Source organism: Balaenoptera physalus (genome assembly GCF_965194825.1).
Source record: "Balaenoptera physalus genome assembly, chromosome: 7".
In the NCBI taxonomy this organism is placed as follows: Eukaryota; Metazoa; Chordata; class Mammalia; order Artiodactyla; family Balaenopteridae; genus Balaenoptera; species Balaenoptera physalus.
Window position 1 is genome coordinate 107,073,871 of NC_138886.1, and position 24,274 is coordinate 107,098,144.

The following is a 24,274-nucleotide window of genomic DNA, read 5'->3' on the forward strand; positions in this document are numbered from 1 at the left end:
GATTCCACATATAAGTGATATCATATATTTGTCTTTCTCTGTCTGACTTACTCCACTTATAATAATCTCTAGGTCCATCCATGTTGCTGTAAATGGCATCACTTCCTTCTTTTTTACGGTAACAATCTTTTCCTCCACTTGACCATCAGCTCCTCAAAGGCAACGCTGCCTGCTCCTTCCTGGCTGTGTCCCCCTGGCACATAGGCGCACTCAGTCAACGTGCCTGGAAAGAACCAATGAGCACGTGGCATTTGGGAGGAGGGCTCTGGCGGGGGTGAGGGGTGGTGCTCAGAAAACAGGGGGCTTATGTCAACAAGTGTGAGAGGTCCAAGACGGTGTCAAAGAGAGAGAGGAGACCCTAAGAGGTTAGGAGAGGGACTCCAAGGAAAGTAGGAATGTTCCAAAGGCATCCTTCCTTGGCTGCCACGAGATCCTCCCTGTGAGCAGTTCCCTCCAAATAGCTTTCACCCGTGCCAGCCCATTTATGCTCTCAGAACCCTCTGTGCCCCAGTAAATATGAGAGCTTTCCCAACAGCTCCTACCTCTGTGGAGGTTCTCCAGACATCCCTCCCTGACCCACCGGAGCTCACAAAGCTGAAGGAAGGGAAGGGAAGAAGGGATGGACGTGGTGACCCCCCTCCAAGGCGGGGCCCCTGGAGAACAACTGCCCAGCTCGTCAGCCTGGATCCCCTCCCTCTACTGCTTTGGCTTCAGTATCTGGGAGAACAGGCCAAGAGAGAGTGACGGGGTGGCAGGAAATGGGGCCTGAACTCCTGCCCCAATTTAAAGAAAATAGGGGAGGAAAGAAGTCTGCTTCCAGGTGGGGTTGTTTATTCTCCCTCTGAGCTGGGGGAGCAGAGCCTCAGTGAGAACAGACCCATGGAGAGGGTACTGGGATGGGTCTCCCTGAAAGCGTTCCGCTGTCAGCCTGGGATGCTGGACCTTCCTCTTAGCCGCGCTGGCACCCATCTTTGCTCCCGCGATGCAAACGAAACCGCCTGGCACCACCATGGTAGCAAGTCCAGCAAAAGCTGCTCTGTCCTCTAGGGCAAGAGGCCGAGAGATGCTGCCTCTCAAACGGGGCTTCCCTTCACCCCAAATTCCCTGCAAAGAGGTGCCAGCGCAGGGCGGGTGCCGGGCAGGAATGTCAGTTCCAGCTGGGAAGCGCTCTGGAGATGACCCGGAGCAGCCCCCCTCCCCCTGCCCCATTTCACTGGGGAGGAAACAGAGGCCAGCAGAGGGGCACCCCCCCCCCCGCCACAGTCACTTTCCCTCCTCTGTGCAGCCAAGGGGGTGCGAGGGTGACAGGCGGACCCAGGCAGAGCGGGGTGTTGGGGAGATGGGGGTGGGGCTGCAGTGCTCCTGCCGACAGCTCCTACCCAGTACCTATCACGGGCCCCATCTAATCTCTGGCGCACAAGTCTTTGTTGTTAGCGTAGCAAAAACCTCAAGTTTTTCCAAGACATGCTTTCATTAGTCCTTGGGGACGACAGGGAGAAATGGTAAGGAAACAGACTTTTTCCTCCTGATGCCAAAAAATCCAAGCTGGAAAACAGTGGCCAGGAGAGGGTGGGATAAAGGGCTAGGCTTCGGAGGGCCATGGCTGTCCTCGTGGACGGCTGGCCACTGCCACTCAAAGCCCAGCTCTCAACATCTTGCCCCTATGGCTGTGGGACCACAGAGAGCCCAGCTGGAAGGCTACTCAGCCTGAGCCCTCCTGGGTCCTCCTGGCAGCATCTTCAGCAGGCTGAGGGATTTAAGGAGTCCACACTGCACACAGGTTCTCCACAAACATCTCCCTAACTTCCAGATAGCCTCTCAGAGCCTCAGAACTGTCACCTGAGGACTAAGACCACGGTCCCGATTCCCCAGACTCTGTACCTCCTGCATGGTCATTATTTGGGTTCCTCCTTTCTGCTCCCCCATGAAGATTAGCAGTAAACCCCCCAGAAGAAAAGGGCCTGTGTGCCTAGACCCAGAGTCAGCAAGGAAGTGAGGCAGTCAAGGTGGCCTGCCTATGAGATACACAGGCCGTGGGGCAGGGAGGAGAGCTCCAGAAGGAGAGGAAAGGGAGATGGCTGGGGGCCAAGAAATACCCCCAAGGCCACCTCTCAGGACTAGGGTCTCCCTCTGCATTATCTCCTCTACAAAAGTGGAGGGAGTGGTTCCTGAAGGGAGAGAAAGGACCAGAGGGATATTTTTTAAGCATCTTCTATCCGTTTTTCTTGAACAAGGTTTAGGGGATGGGTGAGGGACATCTCTGGGTGGGTAGATAGGAATATCCATCAGAGCTCTCAGAATTCCCTGGGGCACTGGGAAGGGTGGGGTGTAGTTTGAAAATATATATTCAAGGGCATAATAATTTCGTATTTTAAAACAAAAATAAATGTCTGTCATTTTCATAATGCAAACTGTGGAAAAGAAAATCCAGCAACATGCTTTTGATTGCTGGACCCGGGCATCAAAGTGTGCCGTGATTCTCCGCGGGATGCGAGGACCAGCCCTGTGGGGGAGCAGAGCAGGATCCCCAGGGGAAGGAGCAAGATTTTCATGCTCATTAGATTTGGACCTGGGTTTTCAAGTTTGAGAACGGTGGCCCTACGTCAGCACCTTCACGGGGACAGTTTCGTCTGATTGGCTCCTTGTGGCCAAGGATGAGATTCAGCACTTTCCCAAACCTCCCGCTCAAAGGAAAACCCAGGGCTAATGGGGAAACACACATTCCCGGTGCCCACCACAGACAGGGGCCTGGGATCTGAATTAATTTTAACAAGTAATCCATAGGATTCTTAAATCAGGCTGGATTAGGACATTCAGCCTTCCAGGACAAGTCAGGTAAATACATCTGTATTCATCAAAAGCCCTAGCTAAATAAAAAGACACACTCAGAGAAGGCTTGCTCCATACCTCCCCTATTTTCCACCACAGAGAACACTTTGATTCCTTTCTCATTTATTTTTCCAATGTTTCTTTATATAAATATAAGCACAAATGAATATATATTTTCTTCTTTCCTCCCAGTGTTTCACAAAAGATATACTATTTACATGTTCAGTACCTAGCTTCTGTCACTTAACAAAAATATTCTGGAGATCTCTACATGTCTGTATATGGAGATTTTCCTCTTTCTTTCGTACCACTGCATAGCTTTCCAATAGGTAGACGTACCATAATTTATTCATCCAGTCCCCTGTGTCCAGTCTTTTGCTATCATAAACAATGCTGCAATAAGTGATTTTGTACATAGGTGATTCCATACTCGCACAGGTGTATCTGTAGGAGAGATTTCCAGAAGTGGGATTGCTGTGACATTGGTAGACATTCCCAGTGTTCCTTGCATAGAATTACTCCACGTTACACTCTGCCAGCAATGGCAGTGACCGCACACTTCCCCACAACTTTGCCAACACTGTGTTTTGTCAAGATTTCGGATTTTTGTCAAAACTGAGAAATGAGAAATGGTATCTCTCAGTGTAGTTTTAATTTGCAACTCTCTCTTTATGAACAGGTTGCTCATCTATTCAAAGGGCAAAGGACCTTTTGCATGTCTTTTTGTGCACTCAATGTTCGTGTCCTTGCACCATTTTCTCTTGGGTTATGGATCTTCTTGATTTCTAATTATTTTTATCTCAGAGGGCTCAGCTCTTTGTGATATGTATTGCAAACACTTTTTTCTCAGTTTGTCATTTGCCTTTTGACTCTGCATATTGTGTTTGGGGCATGTGTGTAAACTTTTTTACTTTTATGTAGTCAAACCTATCCACCTTTTCTTTGGCTTCTAGATTTTGAATCATGGTTAGGAAAGCCATCCCTATCAAAGCTGATCCCTGTGGTTCCTGAAAGCATTTTTATGTTTGTGTTTAACATTTAAATCTCTGCTCCATACATTTTCTTCTCAAGTGCACATGGAATATTCTCCAGGATAGATCACATCTTGGGTCACAAATAAAGCCTCGGTAAATTTAAGAAAACTGAAATTGTATCAAGCATCTTTTCCGACCATAACGCTATGAGACTAGATATCAATTACAAGAAAAAACTGTAAAAAATACAAACACATGGAGGCTAAACAGTACACTACTAAACAACTAAGAGATCAAAGAGGAAATCAAAAAATACCTAGAAACAAATGACAACGAAAACATGACAACCTGAAACCAATGGGATGCAGCAAAAGGAGTTCTGAGAGGGAAGTTTATAGCAATACAATCCTACCTCAAGAAACAAGAAAAATCTCAAATAAACAACCGAACGTTACTCCTAAACCAATTAGAGAAACAAGAAGCAAAAAACCCTGCAGTTAGCAGAAGGAAAGAAATCATAAAGATTAGATCAAAAATAAATGAAAAAGAAATGAAGGAAACAATAACAAAGATCAATAAAACTAAAAGCTGGTTCTTTGAGAAGACAAACAAAACTGATAAACCAGTAGCCAGACTCATCAGGATAAAAACAGAGAAGACTCAAATCAACAGGATTAGAAATGAAAAAGGAGATGTAACGACTGACACGGCAGAAATACAAAAGATCATGAGAGACTACTACAAGCAACTATATGCCAATAAAATGGACAACCTGGAAGAAATGGACAAATTCTTAGAAAAGTACAACCTTCCAAGACTGAACCAGGAAGAAAAAGAAAACATGAACAGACCAATTACAAGCACTGAAATTGAAACTGTGATTAAAAATCTTCCAACAAACAAAAGTCCAGGGCCAGATGGCTTCACAGGAGAATTCTATTAAACATTTAGAGAAGAGCTAACACCTATCCTTCTCAAATTCTTCCAAAATATAGCAGAGGGAGGAACACTCCCAAACTCATTCTATGAGGCCACCATCAACCTGATACCAAAACCAGACAAAGATGTCACAAAAAAAGAAAATTACAGGCCAATATCACTGATGAACATAGATGCAAAAATCCTCAACAAAATACTAGCAAACAGAATCCAACAGCACATTAAAAGGATCATACACCATGGTCAAGTGGCGTTTATCCCAGGAATGCAAGGATTCTTCAATATATGCAAATCAATCAATGTGATACACCATATTAACAAATTGAAGGATAAAAACCATATGATCATCTCAATAGATACAGAAAAAGCTTTTGACAAAATTCAACACCCATTTATGATAAAAACTCTCCAGAAAGTGGGCATAGAGGGAAACTACCTCAACATAATAAAAGCCATATACAACAAACCCACAGCCAACATCATTCTCAATGGTGAAAAACTGAAAGCATTTCCTCTAAAATCAGGAACAACACAAGGGTGCCCACTCTCACCACTATTATTCAACATAGTTTTGGAAGTTTTAGCCATGGCAATCAGAGAAGAAAAAGAAATAAAAGGAATTCAAATTGGAAATGAAGAAGTAAAACTGTCACTGTTTGCAGATGACATGATACTATACATAGAGAATCCTAAAGATGCTACCAGAAAACTACTAGAGCTAATCAATGAATTTGGTAAAGTAGCAGGATACAAAATTAATGCACAGAAATCTCTTACATTCCTATACACTAACAATGAAAACTCAGAAAGAGAAGTTAAGGAAACACTCCCATTTACCACTACAACAAAAAGAAAAAAATACCTAGGAATAAACCTACCTAAGGAGTCAAAAGACCTGTATGCAAAAACTATGACACTGATGAAAGAAATCAAAGACGATACAAACAGATGGAAGGATATATCAAGTTCTTGGATTGGAAGAGTCAACATTGTGAAAGTGACTATACTACCCAAAGCAATCTACAGATTTAATGCAATCCCTATCAAATTACCAATGGCATTTTTCACAGAACTGGGACAAAAATTTTTACAATTTGTATGGAAACACAAAAGACCCCGTAGAGCAAAAGCAATCTTGAGAAAGAAAAATGGAGCTAGAGGAATCAGTCTCCCTGACTTCAGACTATACTACAAAGTGACAGTAATCAACACAATATGGTACTGGCACAAAAACAGAATTATAGATCAATGGAACAGGATAGAAAGCCCAGAGATAAACCCACACACATATGGTCACATTATCTTTGACAAAGCAGGCAAAAATACACAATGGAGAAAAGATAGCCTCTTCAATAAGTGATGCAGGGAAAACTGGACAGCTGTAAAAGAATGAAGTTAGAACACTTCCTAACACCTTACACAAAAATAAACTCAAAATGGATCAAAGACCTAAATGTAAGGCTAGCCACTATAAAACTCTTAGAGGAAAACATAGGCAGAACACTCTATGACATAAATCACAGCAAGATCCTTTTTGACCCACCTCCTAGAGTAATGGAAATAAAATCAAAAATAAAATGGGACCTAATGAAACTTAAAAGCTTTTGCACAGCAAAGGAAACCATAAACAATATGAAAAGACAACCCTCAGAATGGGAGAAAATATTTGCAAATGAAGCAACTGACAAAAGATTAATCTACAAAATATACAAGCAGCTCATGCAGCTCAATATCAAGAAGACAAACAACCCAATCCAAAAATGGGCAGAAGACATAAATAGACATTTCCCCAATGTAGACATACAGATTGCCAACAAATACATGAAAAGATGCTCAACATCACTAATCATTAGAGAAATGCAAATCAAAACCACAATGAGGTATTACCCCACACCGGTCAGAATGGCCATCATCAAAAAATCTATAAACAATAAATGCTAGAGAGGGTGTGGAGAAAAGGGTACCCTCCTGCACTGTTGGTGGGAATGTAAATTGATACAGCCACTATGGAGAACAGTGTGGAGGTTCCCTAAAATACTAAAAATAGAACTACCATATGACCCAGCAATCCCACTACTGGGCATATACCCTGAGAAAACCATAATTCAAAAAGATACATGTACCACAATGTTCATTGCAGCACTATTTACAATAGCCAGGACATGGAAGCAACCTAAGTGTCCATCGACAGACGAATGGATGAAGGAGATGTGGCACATATATACAATGGACTATTACTCAGCCATAAAAAGGGACAAAATTGAGTTATATGTAATGAGATGGATGGACCTAGAGTCTGTCATACAGAGTGAAGTAAGTCAGAAAGAGAAAAACAAATACCGTATGCTAATGCACAATTATGGAATCTAAAAAAAATGGTTCTGATGAACCTGGTGGCAGGGCAGGAATAAAGACGCAGACGTAGAGAACGGACTTGAGGGCACAGCGGGGAAAGGGTAAGCTGGGACGAAGTGAGAGAGTAGCACTGACATATATACACTACCAAATGTAAAATAGATAGCTAGTGGGAAGCAGCCACATAGCACAGGGAGATCAGCTCGGTGCTTTATGACCACCTAGAGGGGTGGGATAGGGAAGGTGGGAGGGAGGATCAAGAGGGAGGGGATATGGGGATATATGTATACGTATAGCTGATTCACTTTGTTGTACAGCATAAATTAACACAACATTGTAAAGTAATTATATTCCAATAAAGATATAAAAAAAAAATCTCTGCTCCACTTGGAGATTTTTCCAATGCACGGAGTGAAGGACAGAGCCATATCTGTGTTTTCCCCAAAATGGCTATTCTGTTGTCCCAATATCCTTTAATTAAACTTCATCTTTACCATATTGATTTGAGATGCCACCTGTATCATTTACTAATTTCTTATGTATGTTCTGAGCTATCTTGGGACTGTTCTGTTCCGTTGGTCCGTATATCTCTTCCAATGCCACAAGGTTTTCATTACTGAAGCTGTGGAGTATTTTCAAGTTCTCTGGTAGGGCTAGTCTCTCATTGTTCTTTTTTTTTTTTTAATTACTTCTCAGGTTTTTTTGTTTATTTATTTTTCCATATAAACTTTAGAACACCTTGTCTAGTTCCAGGGGGAAAGCAAAATTTGCTGGTATATTATTGGGATTGTATTAAACATATAAATGAACCTAGGAACTATTGACCTTTTCATGATATCGAATGTTCACGTCCAAGAGCATGGCAGGGGCTGGGGTGAGGAGAGAGAATGAGTTCCAGCTGCAGGGTCTTGAGGCAGGTGTGTGATGGGTAATAAGTGTGGTGAGGGTCAAGTCTGAATTTACCGTGTTCCCCCAGCCATTCCTGGTGTGATAGTTTTGGAGCCAAAGTGCACCCCAATTTTTCCTAGTTCACTCCTATTACTTGAGATTTTATGAGGGGGCATAAGATGTACTGAAGAACTTTAGCAGGACATGGAAACATGTGATCTAATTTCAATCATCTCCTGAATATCTAATTTAGGATTAGAATTGCTCAAGTGTCACTGTGGCGAGAAAAAACACAGGAAGACAAGTTACAAGATTAGTGGGTGCTTCCTACCTACTAAGACTGGGGAGTGGGATTTACAAGGAGGGATAGATTCCCAGACAGCCCAGAGCATGCAGCTGTGTTCAACAGCTTGCAACTGCTTAATGCAGGGGCTGGGGTCCTATGACACTGACACCAAAGGGAACGTGCAATGTGGGTTTTAAGTTTTCAAGTTTAGAGAGAAGAGCATTTATGGATAGTAGAGAGGGGCCTCAGCAAGACATTGAGATCTATGAAATTTCCCCTTGTCTTTCACGTAGGCCCTTCCCTCCATCCATCTGAGCCTTCCTGCAGACATCTGAACTTCCTGCCGATGTTGGGCAGGTCATATTCCAGCCACACCAAACAATGCAAGATGCTCAGAGGTAGTGATGGATCTCATCTCTCTGCGCCTCTGCACACGCTGTTTTTTCTCCTGGGTTACCCTTTTCCCCTTGGCTGCCTGGCATCTCTTGTCCATTCTTCCAGACTCAGCTCAAGCATCCCACCACCTCCATGAGGCCACCCTGACCCTTTCCTGCACACCAACAGTCATTAATGCTCTGCCACCCTCGCGGGAGTGCTGTGTGCTCTGTACATCCTCTACTTGCTACGCCCAGTGGTATGCTTCCAAGAGGTCCTCCCCATTAGACCCTGCGCTTCTCCAGGGTGAGGACTTCCTTCGCATTTCAGTGCTGGACGCATAGAAAACATACAATATCTGTTTGTAAAAATGAACAAGCTAACAAAGCCATAAGCAGGAGGCCCCGGGTTCAAATCCCAAGCCTCCACCACCACCACTTACCACAACTAAGTGACCTTGGACAAGGTATTAAACCTCTGTTAGCCTCAGTTTCCATGTCTGTAAAATGGAGCAAATAATAACACCTTCTCATAGGATTGTTATCAGGATTAAGGAAGGTAACCCATGTAAAATGCCTGAAAGGGACATAACTAAAATTAGCCACTATCACTGCCGTTAATGAGATTTTAGTAAATGAGGTTTGAAGCTTGAGCTTAATATTAAACAAGAGGATCCAGGGCCGGGCTCGGGGTCGCATTTCCTGTAGGAGAGCTCTTTCCAACTCTTCCAATAAATGTTCCTGCTCCAGCTGAGGCCAGAGTCGGTGTGCCGGGCCCCGCCAACGCAGATGGACTCAGAGTTTCCCGGGTTGAGTGTCCTTTGGAGCAGCTGCCACAGTGACAGAGAGCTCCTGAGCTCACCACAAAGGCTCCGAAGTCTGGGTTGGCGTCCCGGTGACACGCGGGACCCAGCAGGGCAGAAGCACAATTATAGCTCCGTGGGCTTTCCGGAGCATTCAACAGAAATGCTTGCTGAATAGCAAATCCCCACTTGACATACAGTCCCATTGGAAAACCGCTGACAAAGGCCTGGTTATGTAACTGAGATGGCAAATAATTAGCACAAATGCTCCCCAGCAGAAGCAGAAGAAACACCCTGTAAGGCCCGAGTCATTCTCCAGAAGGAGATTGCAGAGAAAGTGGCTTGCCTGGTCCGAGTATTCGGAAAGGACTTTCCTCCCGAGAACAGACTTAATTGAAAACATTTGGAGGACACCCTGCCGAACCGAAGGCCTGGGGATCTACCCGGGGTGGGTGGGGGAGAGGGGGTGACCAGTCTTTCTTCACTTCCTGGGAAGGTGTGGGGAGAGGACAGGGGACAGGAGTTTATGGGCACCAGGCACCTGCACACGGAAAGGGGACGCCTGTGCTGCTGGCTGGCCCATCGGGCACTTTTTAAGGCAGGTCCTCCTTGGGCTCCCCGTGGTCAGCACATAGCCGTCTCTGGATAAGTGGTGCTGAATGAATACATTTTTCCTGCATCTCAGGCTCCGGGCCCTCAGGGATTTCCAGAGGACTAGGGGAAGATGTGGGTCATCAGGGCAGAGGCGAGGGTGGCAGGCGGACCGCCTCCCCCTACGAGGTCCCACCTGCCTCCTTGAGTTATTCACCGCCCCTGGCTTCCTTTGTCTGAATCCAGGAGATGTGTTTCTTCCAGCTAAGGGTTAACCCCCAGCTCTCAGCCATGTGGAGTGAGTTCCCGCATAGATTATAAATCGGTGAGGGCTTCATAAAAAGCTGCTGAATAAATAGGCTATGCTTTAAAGGCCCTTAAATGTGAATTTAATTTTATACTACAATTCACATTTGGAAAGTTGCTAAATGCCAATCCGTGCATGTGTCCGGGTGGCCGCCCTGAATGGATGCATGTGTAGACATGATACAGCCTCAGGGCAAACTTCAGAGCCTTAACTCTGCACACGAGCCCCCATCCCCACCCTACCACATTATTCATGCTGTCTTTGGCAATGCTGTCGGAGCGTTTGACTTTGAACCCAGCCCGGAGACGAATCAAGGCCTTCAGAGTTACCCCCGGTCTGCCCCTGATGCCATCATCCCATGTAAGCCACTGGCAAAGGAGGCCTCACTAAAAGGCCAGGCCCCCTCAGCTTCCACAGGCTGGACTGGTTGGGATTCAGGCTCTGACCTTCTTCGCAGCAAACTTCGGGGACAGTGCCAACTGCTCGACACAGCCTCTGGCGCATTTCCACCAGGCACAGGGCAAAGAGCAGTGACCCAGGCTCCCAGGCTACAGTTCCTATCCCAGCCCGGTCACTCATAGGCTAAGAGATCCCCACCCCATCACTTAACCTCTCTGGCCCTCAAGCTTCTCTCAGAGAATCCAGATGAAAACCACTGCCAGCCTACTTCACAGTCCTGAGATGATGAAACAAGATCATGGCTGTGAAATAGCACTTTGGAAACACAAAGCTACATGCCTGCACCTCGGATAATTACTGCAGCTTCAAGACAGCGCCCCGAAGCCCCGTGCTCGGAGGGCCCATAACCCCAGGCCAGGCTCAGTCTGTCCCCAACAAGGGTCTCTGCCTATGGCCAGGTGGAGCAACATGGTGACGGGGAAGGTGTCCTTGCCTGATGTCAGAAGCCCAGGGTGCCAGCCAGCCTGGCCACCCAGCACTTGCCTAGACCCCAATTTCTCGCACTGTGAAATGAAAGTCAGACCATCTGGCCTCAAAGGCCCCTCCCAGAGCTCTGTGCTAAAGACACATGGAACCAGACCAGGATTTGCCTGGACACTTTTTCTAATGGTGTCAGAAGTTTATTTGAGGATTTTCAGAACCAGTGAGGCCAGTCCTGAGCCAGGTGGTCAAGATGAACCAAGAGGAGCATCAGGCAAGGCACCTGGCTCCAGGGGCTAAAAGTCAAGTTAGAACACAGGACACATGGGGCACATCATTCACAGTACCGGAGACTCTTCTGCACTCATCATAAAAATTTGCTGAGCGCTTCCATCGGGCCAAGTCCTCTGTTACACACTTTACTTATGTGGTCTTGTTGCATCTTCCACAACCCCACGAGGGAAATTCTATGACCTCCATTTTTATGATTCAGACAACAGAAGGTTAGATGCAAAGCAACTTGCCCAAGTTCACACAGCTGTTAAGGGACAGAGCCAGAAAATCCACATCCTGCTTCTCTCCAAAATCTATGGTCCTGAACGCAAGGCACTTGCCGGCTGGGGTTGGCAAAGAAGGCTTTGTGGAAGAGGAATGTCGTTATTTATTTGTTCATTGATTTATATCCCTCACCCCATGTAATTCCAAAAAGCTTTCAAGTTGTGTTTATAATAAAGGTGTGCAATAATTGTACAAGATCAAACCCCAGAGAGTAGAAAGAGAAGATGATTGTATCTGACATTTGAACTAAAATGTTCTATTTAATCGTGTGTTCATTCATTCATTTCTCCATTCTACGAGCATTTATTGAGTATCTTGTAAGGTCCAGATCCAGATCCTGTGCAGGGCATACTGAGCTGAAGGACACACTCTCTGACTCTCTCAAGGAACTTAAAGGGGGATGTGTGTGTGTGTGTGTGTTTGTGTGTGTGTGTGTGCGTGTTGAGAGAAAGGAAATGAGACAGTCAGCCTGATAATGTTCTGTAGAAGGAAAGCACGAACACCAGGAGCACCGAAGTCAGCCTCTTTCCCAGACTTGGGGAATCAGAGAAGTTTTCCTTGAAGGATGTGTAAGAGAGGTTGGCTAGTCCAAGTATTTCAGACATTAGAGCTCCTAAGCACACAATTTAATTGAGTTTTCTGGCAACCAAAGCGGAAAGGGGAACTACGATCTGTTCCACAGTAGTCTAACATCAAGGGAGCCTTTATTTCCCTGTACTCAAGTCTAAGGTCATATGTATCCATATTTCAGGGACATGGCCTATAAAGGGCAGTGTCTTCCAGAATGGGTTTGCAGACAGCGCAAACCTCCATCAAGTGGCCGTGACTTACAGCAATCTCCCAAGAGAGCCGAGAGTAGGACGCTGGAACGTCACCCAGTGCACAGAGTTAAGCAGGGAATCAAACTAATGCAGTGCCCCTATGTGGCTTTCCAGTTCCCAAACTTGGTGCTACAGTTGAGCAGAAGAATGTAGGAGTAGGCAGTGAGAAAACAAAGAAATGAGAAGGGAACCTATTTTTTAAGAGCCTGCTATGTACCAGCCCCTGCACTAGGCATTTCATCCAATACCTCCAGCTCTTCAAAGTGGCTTCCCAAGGTCACAACGCTGGAGCTTACTGTTGAAGGCCTGGAAATTGAGCTGGCCCGGGTTGAGACAGCCCATCTTCTCAAGTTGGCCACCCACAGCTCTTACCCACTCTGCTCATTCTAGATTGCCTGATACCTGGTCCAAACCACTCACCTGATGGAAGAGGAAACTGGGACTGACAGATGCAAGTGACCTAGACCAGGAGGGGGACCGCTTGCCTGACTCCCTTACACATTTTCCTCCCAGCCTTGCTCATCCTGACAGATCAGCCAGGCTAGAGCCCCAACTAACTGCTACTTCTCGGTGATGAGGAGTTTTTTAGGACCCCTCTGCCCTTTGCCTGCCCTCCATCTCAAAGGCATGGCCACTTCTTACAGCTCTGAGGGCCAGATACAGAATTCTCCAAAGAAAGAACACATCCAGGACTCTATCCAAAGGAATGCAGTATCCAAAAATCCCATCCATCTTTTATTAGGAGAATGCAGTGTCCCAAAATCCCATCCATCTTTTATTAGGAGACAATATCCACCCAGCGCAGGGAACCCAAGAAAAGTGAAAGGGGAAATCCTTCCACCAGCCTCCTCTGTGGATGTTTCTCTCTTCCCATGCACACTTCCTCTGATTTCTCTCTGAGTTCATGTGCAAATAGCTAATGACATTTTTAAAAGGCAAATGAGGGACTTAGCTAAATTCCTCACTAGTTACAAATTATCGCAGGAAGAATACCTTCATGGGGGCCATGGAGGGAAATGGCCCTGGGCGGGAAGGCAGGCAGACAGGCAGCAGGACCCACCGGCTGAGTGGGCTTCCCCCCAGCCACTGCTAGGACAAATCGTGGTCCCCGTGGTCACCTGAGACCACAAGAAGCTGCGTGGATGGAGGGCCAGGCCAAAGAGGCAGCATTCATACAGTCTGGTCATTTCTCTGTCCACTTCCTGTGATTTGCTAGTCAGTCAGCTTCCCACGAAGGAACTCGGGGTTTGGTTCAGAGAACTGTATAAGAGGAAAAAATTCCACCCATCCTCTGCGTTCTGCCAACAAGCAACTTCTACATGTGCGCATATATATATATATATATACCCACTCGTGTACACATATCCCAGGGGCCCTCACTGCAGAACAAGAGCATCAGAAAGAGAAAACATGTGTGACCCCGCAGTCGTGAAATCGACAGAGCTGATCCGCTGAGCTCCACTGAGCATTCTTTTAAGTACAAGATCGTCAGCAAATTTAGAAAACTTAAGACCCAGGGCTGGCCATTCCTGGTCCCTCCCTTTTCCTTTGTCTTCAAAAGTCAGCATCTTAACACATATATATGGAATCTAAAAAAAAAATCGTTCTGAAGAACCTAGGGACAGGACAAGAATAAAGACACAGACGTAGAGAATGGACTTGAGGACACGGGGAGGGGGAAGGGTAAGCTGGGACAAAGTGAGAGAGTGGCATGGACATATATACACTACCAAATGCAAAATAGATAGCTAGTGGGAAGCAGCCGCACGGCACAGGGAGATCAGCTCGGTGCTTTGTGTCCACCTAGAAGGGTGGGATAGGGAGGGTGGGAGGGAGGTGCAAGAGGGAGGGGATATGGGGATATATGTATACGTATAGCTGATTCACTTTGTTATACAGCAGAAACTAACACACCCTTGTAAAGCAATTATACTCCAATAAAGATGTTAAAAAAAAAGTTAGCATCTTTGTGACCCCTGACCAGAGGGAGGTGGAGGAACTTTGGCCTCTGATCCCAGCCCTGGCCCCTGACCAATGCTCCTCACTCTCTATCACCATTGGCCAGGAGGATGATTATCCTATAGAGGCCCTCACCCAAATGGACTTTTCATGAAGTTGTGTTTGTCCACCAGAGCACATTGGAATCTTCCCATTTTATCGCTCTCCTGAGATTGTATGTTTCCTCCCCATTTCGAGAGGCAGCTGTTGGTCTCGGTTATGATGGCTTGGTGATTTTCAACAAGCTGCTTGTCCCTCGGCTGGTGGCCTTTCTCAATCACATACCTGAACAAGCAAGTCTGGGTTTCCCCTTTCATTATCAGTAGTTCCCACTTAGTAAATAACAACCCCCCCCCCACCCCGCTCCCCTTTCCTCCCTCTCTAACCAGGCTCCTCCTTAACACTTCCACGCTCAGGCACGTGCTCTGGGTTGATTTTTCCTTACTAACTTCCCAGCTTATTTACCAAGACATCTGGCCGCAGCGCAGAGCAAGCATGCACTCTTGGTGCAAATTCAGAAAGAGACTTGTAGAAGCCTGGCTTTTTTGCACTGGAATGTCATTTTTTTTTTCCCTAGGAGGTTGAGGCTGGGTAAACCAGGACATGAGGTTATTTAAAGGGACAAGATGCAGAAATCCAGATGACAGTCGGCTTCATTATGAGATAAGCTTCCCGCAGAGGAACTCAGCTGAACTTGTTTAAACAGATGTCCGAGTCTCTATCTGCTACCAAGAAGCTCTCCCCACAGGGTTCCCTTCAACATCCTCCCCAATTCCAACCAGGCTGAGATCCACGGTGCTTTGATGGCTGAACCAAAATTCTCTTTGTTCTACCCAACAGAAGAGAGTTTGCTGAGCAAATTAATTCTTTTAAATGAGATTTCAGGGTATGTATGTAACCGCCTAAGAGAAGAAAAAAAGGAGGATCGGACTAGGAAATAGAGTCTGGATTTCTAGCCTCAGCCTTGCTGCTGAGGACACACGGTGTGGCCTGGGATACTATGTAGTCTCCGGACTTGCTTCAACAAGGGAAAAGTTGGCCCAGCCTAGCACTCCCTGGGCTTCTGCTTCAATATACTAAGTCCAGATTTCTGTTCCTCATTTTTTCTCAGTGTTCCACCTGCACACTCTCCTGGGACCCACTGAAATTCCATATCTACTTTCTTTCAGTCAATCAACAAACACTTGCTGAAGTTCCTCTCTGCCAGGCACTGTAGTAGGTGCTAAGGACACGGTGCTTAAAACACAAAAGATTAAGATCCTGCCCTCTTGGCGTTTACATTGTAGTAGAAGGAAGTAGATAATAAATACCCAACACACACTCTGCACACACATGAACATATATGTGTATGTATAGTATAGTGGATCTGAAGGTGATAAGTAAGTGTGATAAGCTTTGGGAAAGTAAGTGTTCAAGATGGGAAGTCCTGAAGTAGGGGGCAAGGAAGCGTGCCTTGGACAAGGAAGATCTCTTTAATTAGCTGACATCTGAGCAGGGAACCTGAAGGAAGGAAGGGAGGGAGGGAGGTGGAACAACCGCTACAAAGACTCTAAGGTGGGAGCCAGCCTGGTGTGTTCAAAGAACAGCAGGAGGCCAAGGTGGCTGGAGCAGAGTCGGGGCAGGGGGGGAACAGTTGGAGAGGAGGTGGGAAAGGCAGCCAGACCGGATCCTGGAGACCTCCCAGGCCATTTCAAGGCCTACTTTAGATATTAGACTATATTTGTTAAGCAAGATTCTATAGTTTAGATTTTTTATTCATTTAGATGAGTCTACCTTAACTCCCCAGTTAATTCAAATGAGAGGAACTTGGGCCCAGGTTGTAGAGGGATGTAAGAAAATGCGCAGTGAAATCTGAAAAAGCTATAACTAGGGGGGAAATGGCAACACTTGAACAAACCACAGGAGCGGAGGAGGCTGCCTAACATACTGATGTCAACCTCATAGTTTCTGCTCTCAACTCCACTCCCCGTGGAAGGGACAGTACCCTACAAAGGGGCTGGACCAGACAGTGGGGAGATGCAGGTGCAATGATGGCGACAGGGAGGCCAGTTCAGGGACTTGGGGTGGATGGTCCCCCGAGATGCTGCTCAGTTGGATCCAGCCTCTGAGAGGAAGAGCAGCCTGACCCGAAGCAGAGGACTTGGAGGGAGAAAGCCTCACTTCTCCAGGGCCTGCAAACGCTGAACAAAAATGCCTGCACCAGAAGGTGACGAGGGAGAAAGCCAGCCAGGCAGAAGAAGGCTCAAAAGGAAGAGGATGAAAGACAGATTTCCTGGAAGAGAACGATTCCAAGTGTGCGCCAAGCTGAATTCCTAACAGAACACAGCCATGGGGAGTCAGCTAACCTCGGGGCACAGCCAGGGCCGTACCCAGAGCCCACACCTGTGGTCTCAGAGCCCACCTGCCAAAGGTGGAGGCTCTGGCGTCGCTTCAACAGTAAGGAAAGGTGTCTGAGGCCACAGCCCCGGCCTGACAAAGAGGATGGAGCCGGGGGGAGTGTGGGGGGGGATGGCAGATTCTCTGGGGGAACAGCCCCCAGGGATAGAAGTCAGAGGTCCTGCAGATGAACAGAACTTGAGAGGGTCCCCGGGAGCACTGATCTCCCACCGGAAATCAGTCACATGATCAGTTACAGTTATTCAGATGGAGGTGGCACCCCCAGTCCTCCCACTGTCCTGAGTGTATCAAATTTTATGCTGAGGATATGGATTCCTGAGTCCACATGGAGATGCCCAGGACGGGGCCAGGCTGAGCTGTCCCCCTGATGCGTGGGGAAGAAAGCCCCACCCTGCTCTCTGAGTGGGGTCCCTTTCCCCCCGCAGACTCGGGGCAGGTGATGGGGTGGAGTGGAGGAAGTCCCGCCAGCCGACGCCCAAGAGGAATGAGGCCCATGGCGCTAGTCCAGCCCCCCCTCCACTCGCGGCAGGGAGGGACCCAGCAATTGTAGCTGCTCCCCAGATTGCCCAGGCTTTTTCTAGGCCTGTCCTTCCACAGCTGCCCTGGGCTGGACAGAGAGATGCACGGGTTTGGGTGAGTTTGAGGGGCTAGCGAGGGGTCATCGCCATCCCCTGGGATGACAGCATCTCTGGACCATTTCCAATCATCAATAAAGTCAAGTCTCCTCCATTTGGGAGAGGAGGTGATTTCAGCAGCCCCCCAGGTAGAAATGCTATACCTATACTTCCGGGAGGCAGGCCTTTTCGTGCTTCGTGTCACTGTGGCCTCACACTCACCCAGCTTTCTAACACAGTGAGAAATAATAAGAGTGATTTCAGGTTACTGGGGCCCCTGAAAAAAAAGGCCTTTCATCTTCCACTGAGGATGAAAGTGAAGGCTGGACTGGACCAGTAGTGTTATCCCACAAGGATTTGTTTGGCCAACCAGGCCGGACTCTCGTTTTGAAATGGAGAAGAGTGAGAGCTGCCGCCTGTATTTTAAACTGTCACGTTCCCGCATGTGGGTGGGCGGGGGAGGAGAGGAGAGAGGTCAGTCCACCATGCAGGCTCGGGAAAAATCAAGGGGGAGGTTTTCCTGGAAGCCTCTCTTCTGGCTGCAAGAGCTTCCACACCCTGAATCACGCTCACGGTGGTAACTATGCAAACTCCTCCTACGGGGACGTTAGATGAGAATCAGTCACTTCTGCCTGGCTGGTCCCAGTGGGGGAGGCTCTGTGACCTCTGACTGCCCAGCAGGATCCAGGTCAAAGTGGTGACTAGAGAGCACCGTACCCAGGGAGGGAGGCCAGGGCCGGCCAGGTGGCTGCTCCATGTGGCCGATGGGTATGAACTTTCCAGGAAACACTGTTGTCTGAAAAGAGGAAATGGGGCAAAGCATGAGGGGCACTACCGTCAGCCATACCCAGAGTGAGACCCAAGGCAGCAGTCTGCAGTTCTGCATAAGATGATTGGTGACAAATTGGAGCCACCAAGCAGGGTGGCGGTGTTTATTGAAAGAGAGATGAGTTCCGCCTCCTTCCAAGTTATTCTGTGCCAGGCTGATGAGTTCAGAAATAACTGGAAGTCATAGAATCACAGAATCCTACTGTGGACGGGAACCTTGGAGAGCAGCGTCTCTGACCCTTCCCTTTGTAGACGAGCAAAGTGGGGGCCGGCCGGGTTAAGTGACTTGCCAACAGCCACACAGGGGCTCTCAGAGCCCCACTGCCCTGCTGGACCTTCTCTGCATTCACATGAGAACTTCTCCCCTCACACCCCTGGAGCAGCAGCTTCCCTTGCCCTGGACCACAGGTCCTTCTGGCGCCTTCCTGCAAAGCAGGGAATGGCACCCCCTCCCTAGGGCTCAGGTGGACACACGGATGGATGAGTTGAGAGCAGCTGAATTGCAAGCTCATATGCCCTCCCGGCCCGATGCCCCTGTACAGAGGACAACTTCAAAATCACCCGTGCAGCCCTCATGCGCCAGACCACACCTATGTTTGTATGGCCCACAGGCTACCTGGATTCTCCCCCACAGCCCCTGCCCAATGTGGGGCTTCTCCTCCCAGCATCCTCTTCCACCAGCTCATCTGCCTTTACCTCCCTGTCGCAGTGGCGACCTGCCCTCTCTCTTCCTCCGACCTGCGGATGATTTCAGCCCCACCACCCGTCATCACTTCCTGCCACCAAAGCCCTATGGTCAGAGAGCCTGGGATTGAGAGCTTGGTCTCAGAGATCATCTAGAACAGGGGGGTCAACTCCAGCCTCGGCCTGTTTTTGTAAATCCAGTTTTATTGGAACGCAGCCAGGTCCCATCACTTACGTATTGCCTCTGTTTTCAAGCTACAGTGGCCGAGTTGGTAGTTGTAACCAAGACGCCATGGCCCACGAAGCCTATCATATTTATTACCTGGCCCTTGAAAAAAAATGTTTGCCAATCCCCAATCTAGAGCAACATTTCTGAGGCTCAGGGAAGTTCCGTGACTTAGCTAGGGTCGCTAGCTGATGGGTGGCCAAGCCAGAGTTTGAGCCCAGGTCCCCTGACACTCTCTCCAGGTATACCCCAGACTTCAGGAGGAGAGAATATGGACTTGAGTATGTCCTCAGACTCCCGCCTCATTGCCAGCCCTTTTTTCTATAGGGAAATCACAGGGGAGGCGGTTCTGCTCACAGAGCATCAAGATGACTCAGAACTCATTCCCAAAAGCTTGGGTTGCAGACCTGGGGCTCCCTCCCTGCAGGGAGTTCGTCAAAACCCCTGAGGGTGAAGCCGCTCTGGTCTTGCCTTGGGCCCCACCAGGGATGCCACGCCAGCCTGCCTGCCCCAGCTCCCAAAGCCAGTCAATGCGCCCTGGTCTCAGTTTTGAGCTGGCACACCCACGGCAAAGGCACATCTTCTGCCTTCCCGAGTGGAGAGGGGGTGGCCACTCAGAGAGCAGACTCCTGGGAGCGTGACATTTGGATGTTCTGTAGCCACTGCCCTCAGCGACTTGCAGATCAAATCAATTCTGCTTTACATACAGGAGGAAGTTTCCTTTTTTCCCTCGCCTCCACCCCCGCCCTCTTAACTCCACTTGGCAATGCTTCCAAGAGCAGAGTCCAGGGGCCTGATGGTGATCATTTCTTGTTTCTGCCGCAGGGAATCCGTGAAAGCATCTCAGGACACAGAGAGGAGGAGGAAGAAGGGAGAAGCTCCAAGGACAGACCCCAGCACAGCTCTTCCCGCTGCCAAGAGGAGGAACCCTGGCCGGCCAGGCAGCAGCTGAGAATCTACGGAGGCCCAGCATCATGTGGCCACCGGGCGAAGGGAGGGGTGTAGCTGAGTGCCACGCACTGGGCAGGGTATCCCATTTAATCCCAACACCGTTCTCATGAGGCAGGGCTGCCGGCCCCTTTTCACAGATAGAGAAACTGAGGCTCAGATTGGACATGGTCACCCAGGGGGTGATCAGCAGATTTGGAATTCAACTCCAGGTCTGCCTCACCCCCAAATGTACCCTCTTTCCAGCCCTGGAGCTGCCACAGCCGGGCCCTGCTGGGGCCTGGGGATGAAATCCTTGGAAGGACTCATGAGAGCAGCGTTGAGCAATCCTGGGAAACCTGTGTTGCCAAACAGGGCCTGGGGTGCAGGGAACTGAGATAACAACTCTGTGTCTGATCTCAGAACAAGGCAGGGAACCAGCCACGCGGCCCACACACCAGGGCCGCCCAGGGCCAGGGCGCGGCCCGCTGGATTCCAAGTCCTCTGAGCCCCTGAACCAGCCTTCTTGGACCCCCCACTGCCGCTGTAGGTCTCTTCTAGGCCTTTAGCCCAGTCGAGTGGTCCCAGCTGCATTGAGAGGAGGGCGGCAGGGCAAGAGCCAGGCAGGAAGCTGATGTCTGGGTTCTGGGCAGAACCACAATTGCCCCAGGCTGGAAGCTTCCCCAGGGAGGGCGCAGAAGCATCCCTACAGGGTTTCAGTCTTGACAGTATACTAGAGCTTAGAAAACAGGGTAAGACAGCCTTGCAGACAGATGCGTATCCCAGATCAGCGGTCCCCATGGGGCTGGTGGCAAAAAGAAAAAGCTCATTGTACAAACTGCTGACTCTGCAGTAGAGGCACAGTGGGCCTATACTTCATGTGAATGACTCTCCCCGAAAGAACGCGAAAGTAATTTCAGATCTCCGGTGGCCCCTACCAATCTTGTCTCAATTCCTTTCCTGCTTCTCTCCACTTATCTGTCCCCCTAGCCTAATTTCAAAGTGTAGGCTCAAATGCCTTAGTGTTACTAAGATTCATTCAAACCATTAAACTAATTAGCATTAAGATAGTGAAACTTTATTCTTCCCAGTTTTATTTACAAATTTTGAGAGGATCATGGAGAACAGGAATCATCTCAACCAAAGGAATGAATATTTCATGGTAAAATTTCAGCTATGTGATACCTGGGTGGGGAGATGTTTTAAGGCAGAGTAAAGCTGCCCAGCCTCTATCCCTCCTTCATAATGGCACCTCCATTTCCTTTGGGGAAATTTTCTCTCCCCCATGATGCAAGCCAAGGGTTTATCTCCCATTAGGGATGCCAGACGTGACATATAGCCTCCTCTCTCACCCAAGTGTGGCAGGAGGTAGGCACAAGGCCCCAGCTGCGCCAGCTGGATGACAATGGTTGGTTGTCGTTCATCACAGAGACAGTGGCACGCTGACCCTGTAGATTATGCCTTCTGTCCCTTCAAATGTCCTTTGGTTCCTGCCCGAGCCTCCCTTGGTCCTCCCATCTCCCACTGACTCTATAAGCCAACTTCTCCCAAAGCCTTCTAAGTGAATCAGTCGTTGCTGTTTGCAAAGAACATGGATTGCCAGCTGAACTCCACAGCTGTTCTACCTTGCTCTACCCACGTAAGGCCAGCAGTGGCTGGAGAAGAGGGTGGGCTGGCTCACCGTCCCTCCATCAGAGGCTGGAACATAGCACACCAACCTGATCACCACCAGGGACCCATGTTCCTAGTGCGTGTGCAGCCAGGAACAAGAGCCACTGGGGGGACCCAGGATTTGGAGAGAGAAGCATCTCATCTCCCAGTGGTGACAGGAGGGGATCATGTGCAGCCCTGAAGGTCATGCTGACACAAGGACCATCCCTTCTCCTGGCAGTCTTCCCTCCTCCCTCCTGCTGTGTGCATACTCACACATGCCCTGAACACACACGAGTTCACACTCGCCAGCACACGCGCGTGCACACACACACACGCGGCCAGCAGGCATTCCCCTAGTATTCTCTGAAGGAGAATCTCTCCAAGAGAATATGGCAGGCCCAATGTCCGGGCAGAGCCTGGGTGGCAAACGGAGAAAAAGAGAAAAAGGATGGACCACAAGTGTCTTCCTTCTCTGCTGGGACCCAAGAGGCCAGGTCTCTGCCTTCACAATCACATACCTTAAAAAAACCAGGAGTCCCAGCAGGAAGATACCACCCACTCTACATAAGACCAACTGTGCCACCTCACAGGGCCACCCAGGCAGCCTTCAAACAAAAACATCCACAAGATGTGATGTCAGGTTGTCTCCCCCCGCCATCCCCACGGCTACCTTCATTCTCTTCCAGTTTGGGACCAACGGGCATTGGTGCTGATTGGGAAGGGAGGGAGGAGATGACAGGTGAACAGCCCGCCGGCTCAGCACAGCTGGGACCTCAGCCCCACCGTCTCCTAACAGAGCTCTATCACCCACACCGAGGACACGCGACAGACACACGCGTGCACACGCGGACACACAGGCTCTCCCAAGGCCCACCAGGAGCCCCCGGGAAGCAGCCAAGAGGTTGGCACTGGGCCAAGAACAAAATAGGGGCAAAGTCACACCCAGAGTGAGGCAGAAGGCAGACTGCTTCCTAGTACGTTTATTGGAGCCTCTGCTAAGCGTGATATGATCAGGAACCCCCTTCCGCTGCCCAGTCAACCCGACTGGGGCGGGGACACAGGGAGCCAACCTCCTTTTCTTCCCATTATAGACAACATTATTAAAAAAAATAAACTTTACAATAATACATTTTCGCTCATCTGTTAGGGTATTGTTTCGTTAGTTTTGTTCCTTAAAAAAAGGAAAGGAGGGGGAACCACACGATATATGTATACGGATGTGTATATACATATATGTTGAGAAAGGAGCCGTGTTATGTACATACAGTGTGCGTACGTCTCGGAAATGAGGAAAGAGAAGAGCGAGGCAGAGAGAAAAGAATTGGAGAGAGCCGCAGAGACCAGAATGTGGTGCAGGTAGACGGGCCACGGTGGTCTTCTCTGTCCCTCTCGGCGCCAGCCCCTCCCTCCCAAGGGAGACCCACCAAATGGACCCAAGAGAAACCAAGGGAGTGGACAAAAAAATCATTTCTCTTTGATTTCAAAACTCCTGCCACCAAGCAGGAAGAATCAGCCTTGAGGTGGTATCCAAGTTTTGCTCCCAACCCCCAACGGGATCTCCCAGGCAGGCTGGGCTCCCAAGCCCCCTGGAACTGCCCAGCCTCCCACTCTGTGCTACAGTGGAGGTCAAGGTGGCTCAGCACCACAACCTCCACAGGTGAGATCCAGCCCTCAGAGAAGGGAGGCGAAATAACCTCCATCCTTGAAGCCACCTGGAGGTGCTGAAGGTACCCAGCTGGACTCCGGGGGTGGGGGGCAGCCTCGCTGCTCTGCTGCCGACGCCCCCTGCCAGCCCCCGGCAGGTCCCCGGAGTGGGGAGCTTGAGAAGGGTGGCAGCCATCCTGCCCCAGCCCATGTCCCTTAGGCAGTGGGGATGTCATCCTGGTCTCTCATGTCAGCAGGGTCCAGAGAGGAAAACACCAGAAGAAAGTGAAGGGCATCTCTAGACCCTTGTGCCCTCGTCAGCACTGGGTTTCCCCTGCCAGGGGACCTCTGGGCCAGCTCTTAGGCTGCCCGCCTGCTTGTCTGTTTGGTTTAGAAAAACTTCTCCAGAGAAGAAACCTGGGAGGAGATAGGTTCAGAGACAAGGTGGGAAAAGACATTTTTTTTTTTTGCAAGGTGTGTGTGTGTCTGTGTGTGTTTCCATTTTGTCAGGCGGGTGTTCTCATCCGTGTAGCTTTCGGAAATCTCCCAACGCGATTCCCAGAGCCTACAAGGCCAGCTTCAGCATCAGGAAGGAGACGGCGGTCAAGGCAGCCGATGGTCTGGCTCTGCGGGGGCCTGAGTTAGGTTTGACCACCCTTTTACTCCCTGGGATGATATTGGTCGTGAGCTGTGGCCAGG

At 48.8% G+C, this 24,274-nt stretch overlaps 1 protein-coding gene across 5 annotated transcripts in view; it reads right to left on the bottom strand.

Moving 5' to 3' along the window:
• Positions 1-24,274, bottom strand: part of GFRA2 (GDNF family receptor alpha 2) — a 329,510-nt gene that overhangs the window by 209,072 nt on the left and 96,164 nt on the right. Inside the window, exon 9 of one of the 5 annotated variants that reach the window (XM_082471292.1) lies at positions 22,880-24,263. The exons of the other annotated variants lie outside the window; for them this stretch is intronic. Within the exon in view, the coding sequence (XP_082327418.1) occupies positions 24,141-24,263 (123 nt within the window). The 3' untranslated portion in view covers positions 22,880-24,140. Of the gene's footprint in view, positions 1-22,879; positions 24,264-24,274 lie in introns of those variants that run through there. 5 annotated transcript variants of the gene reach the window in all.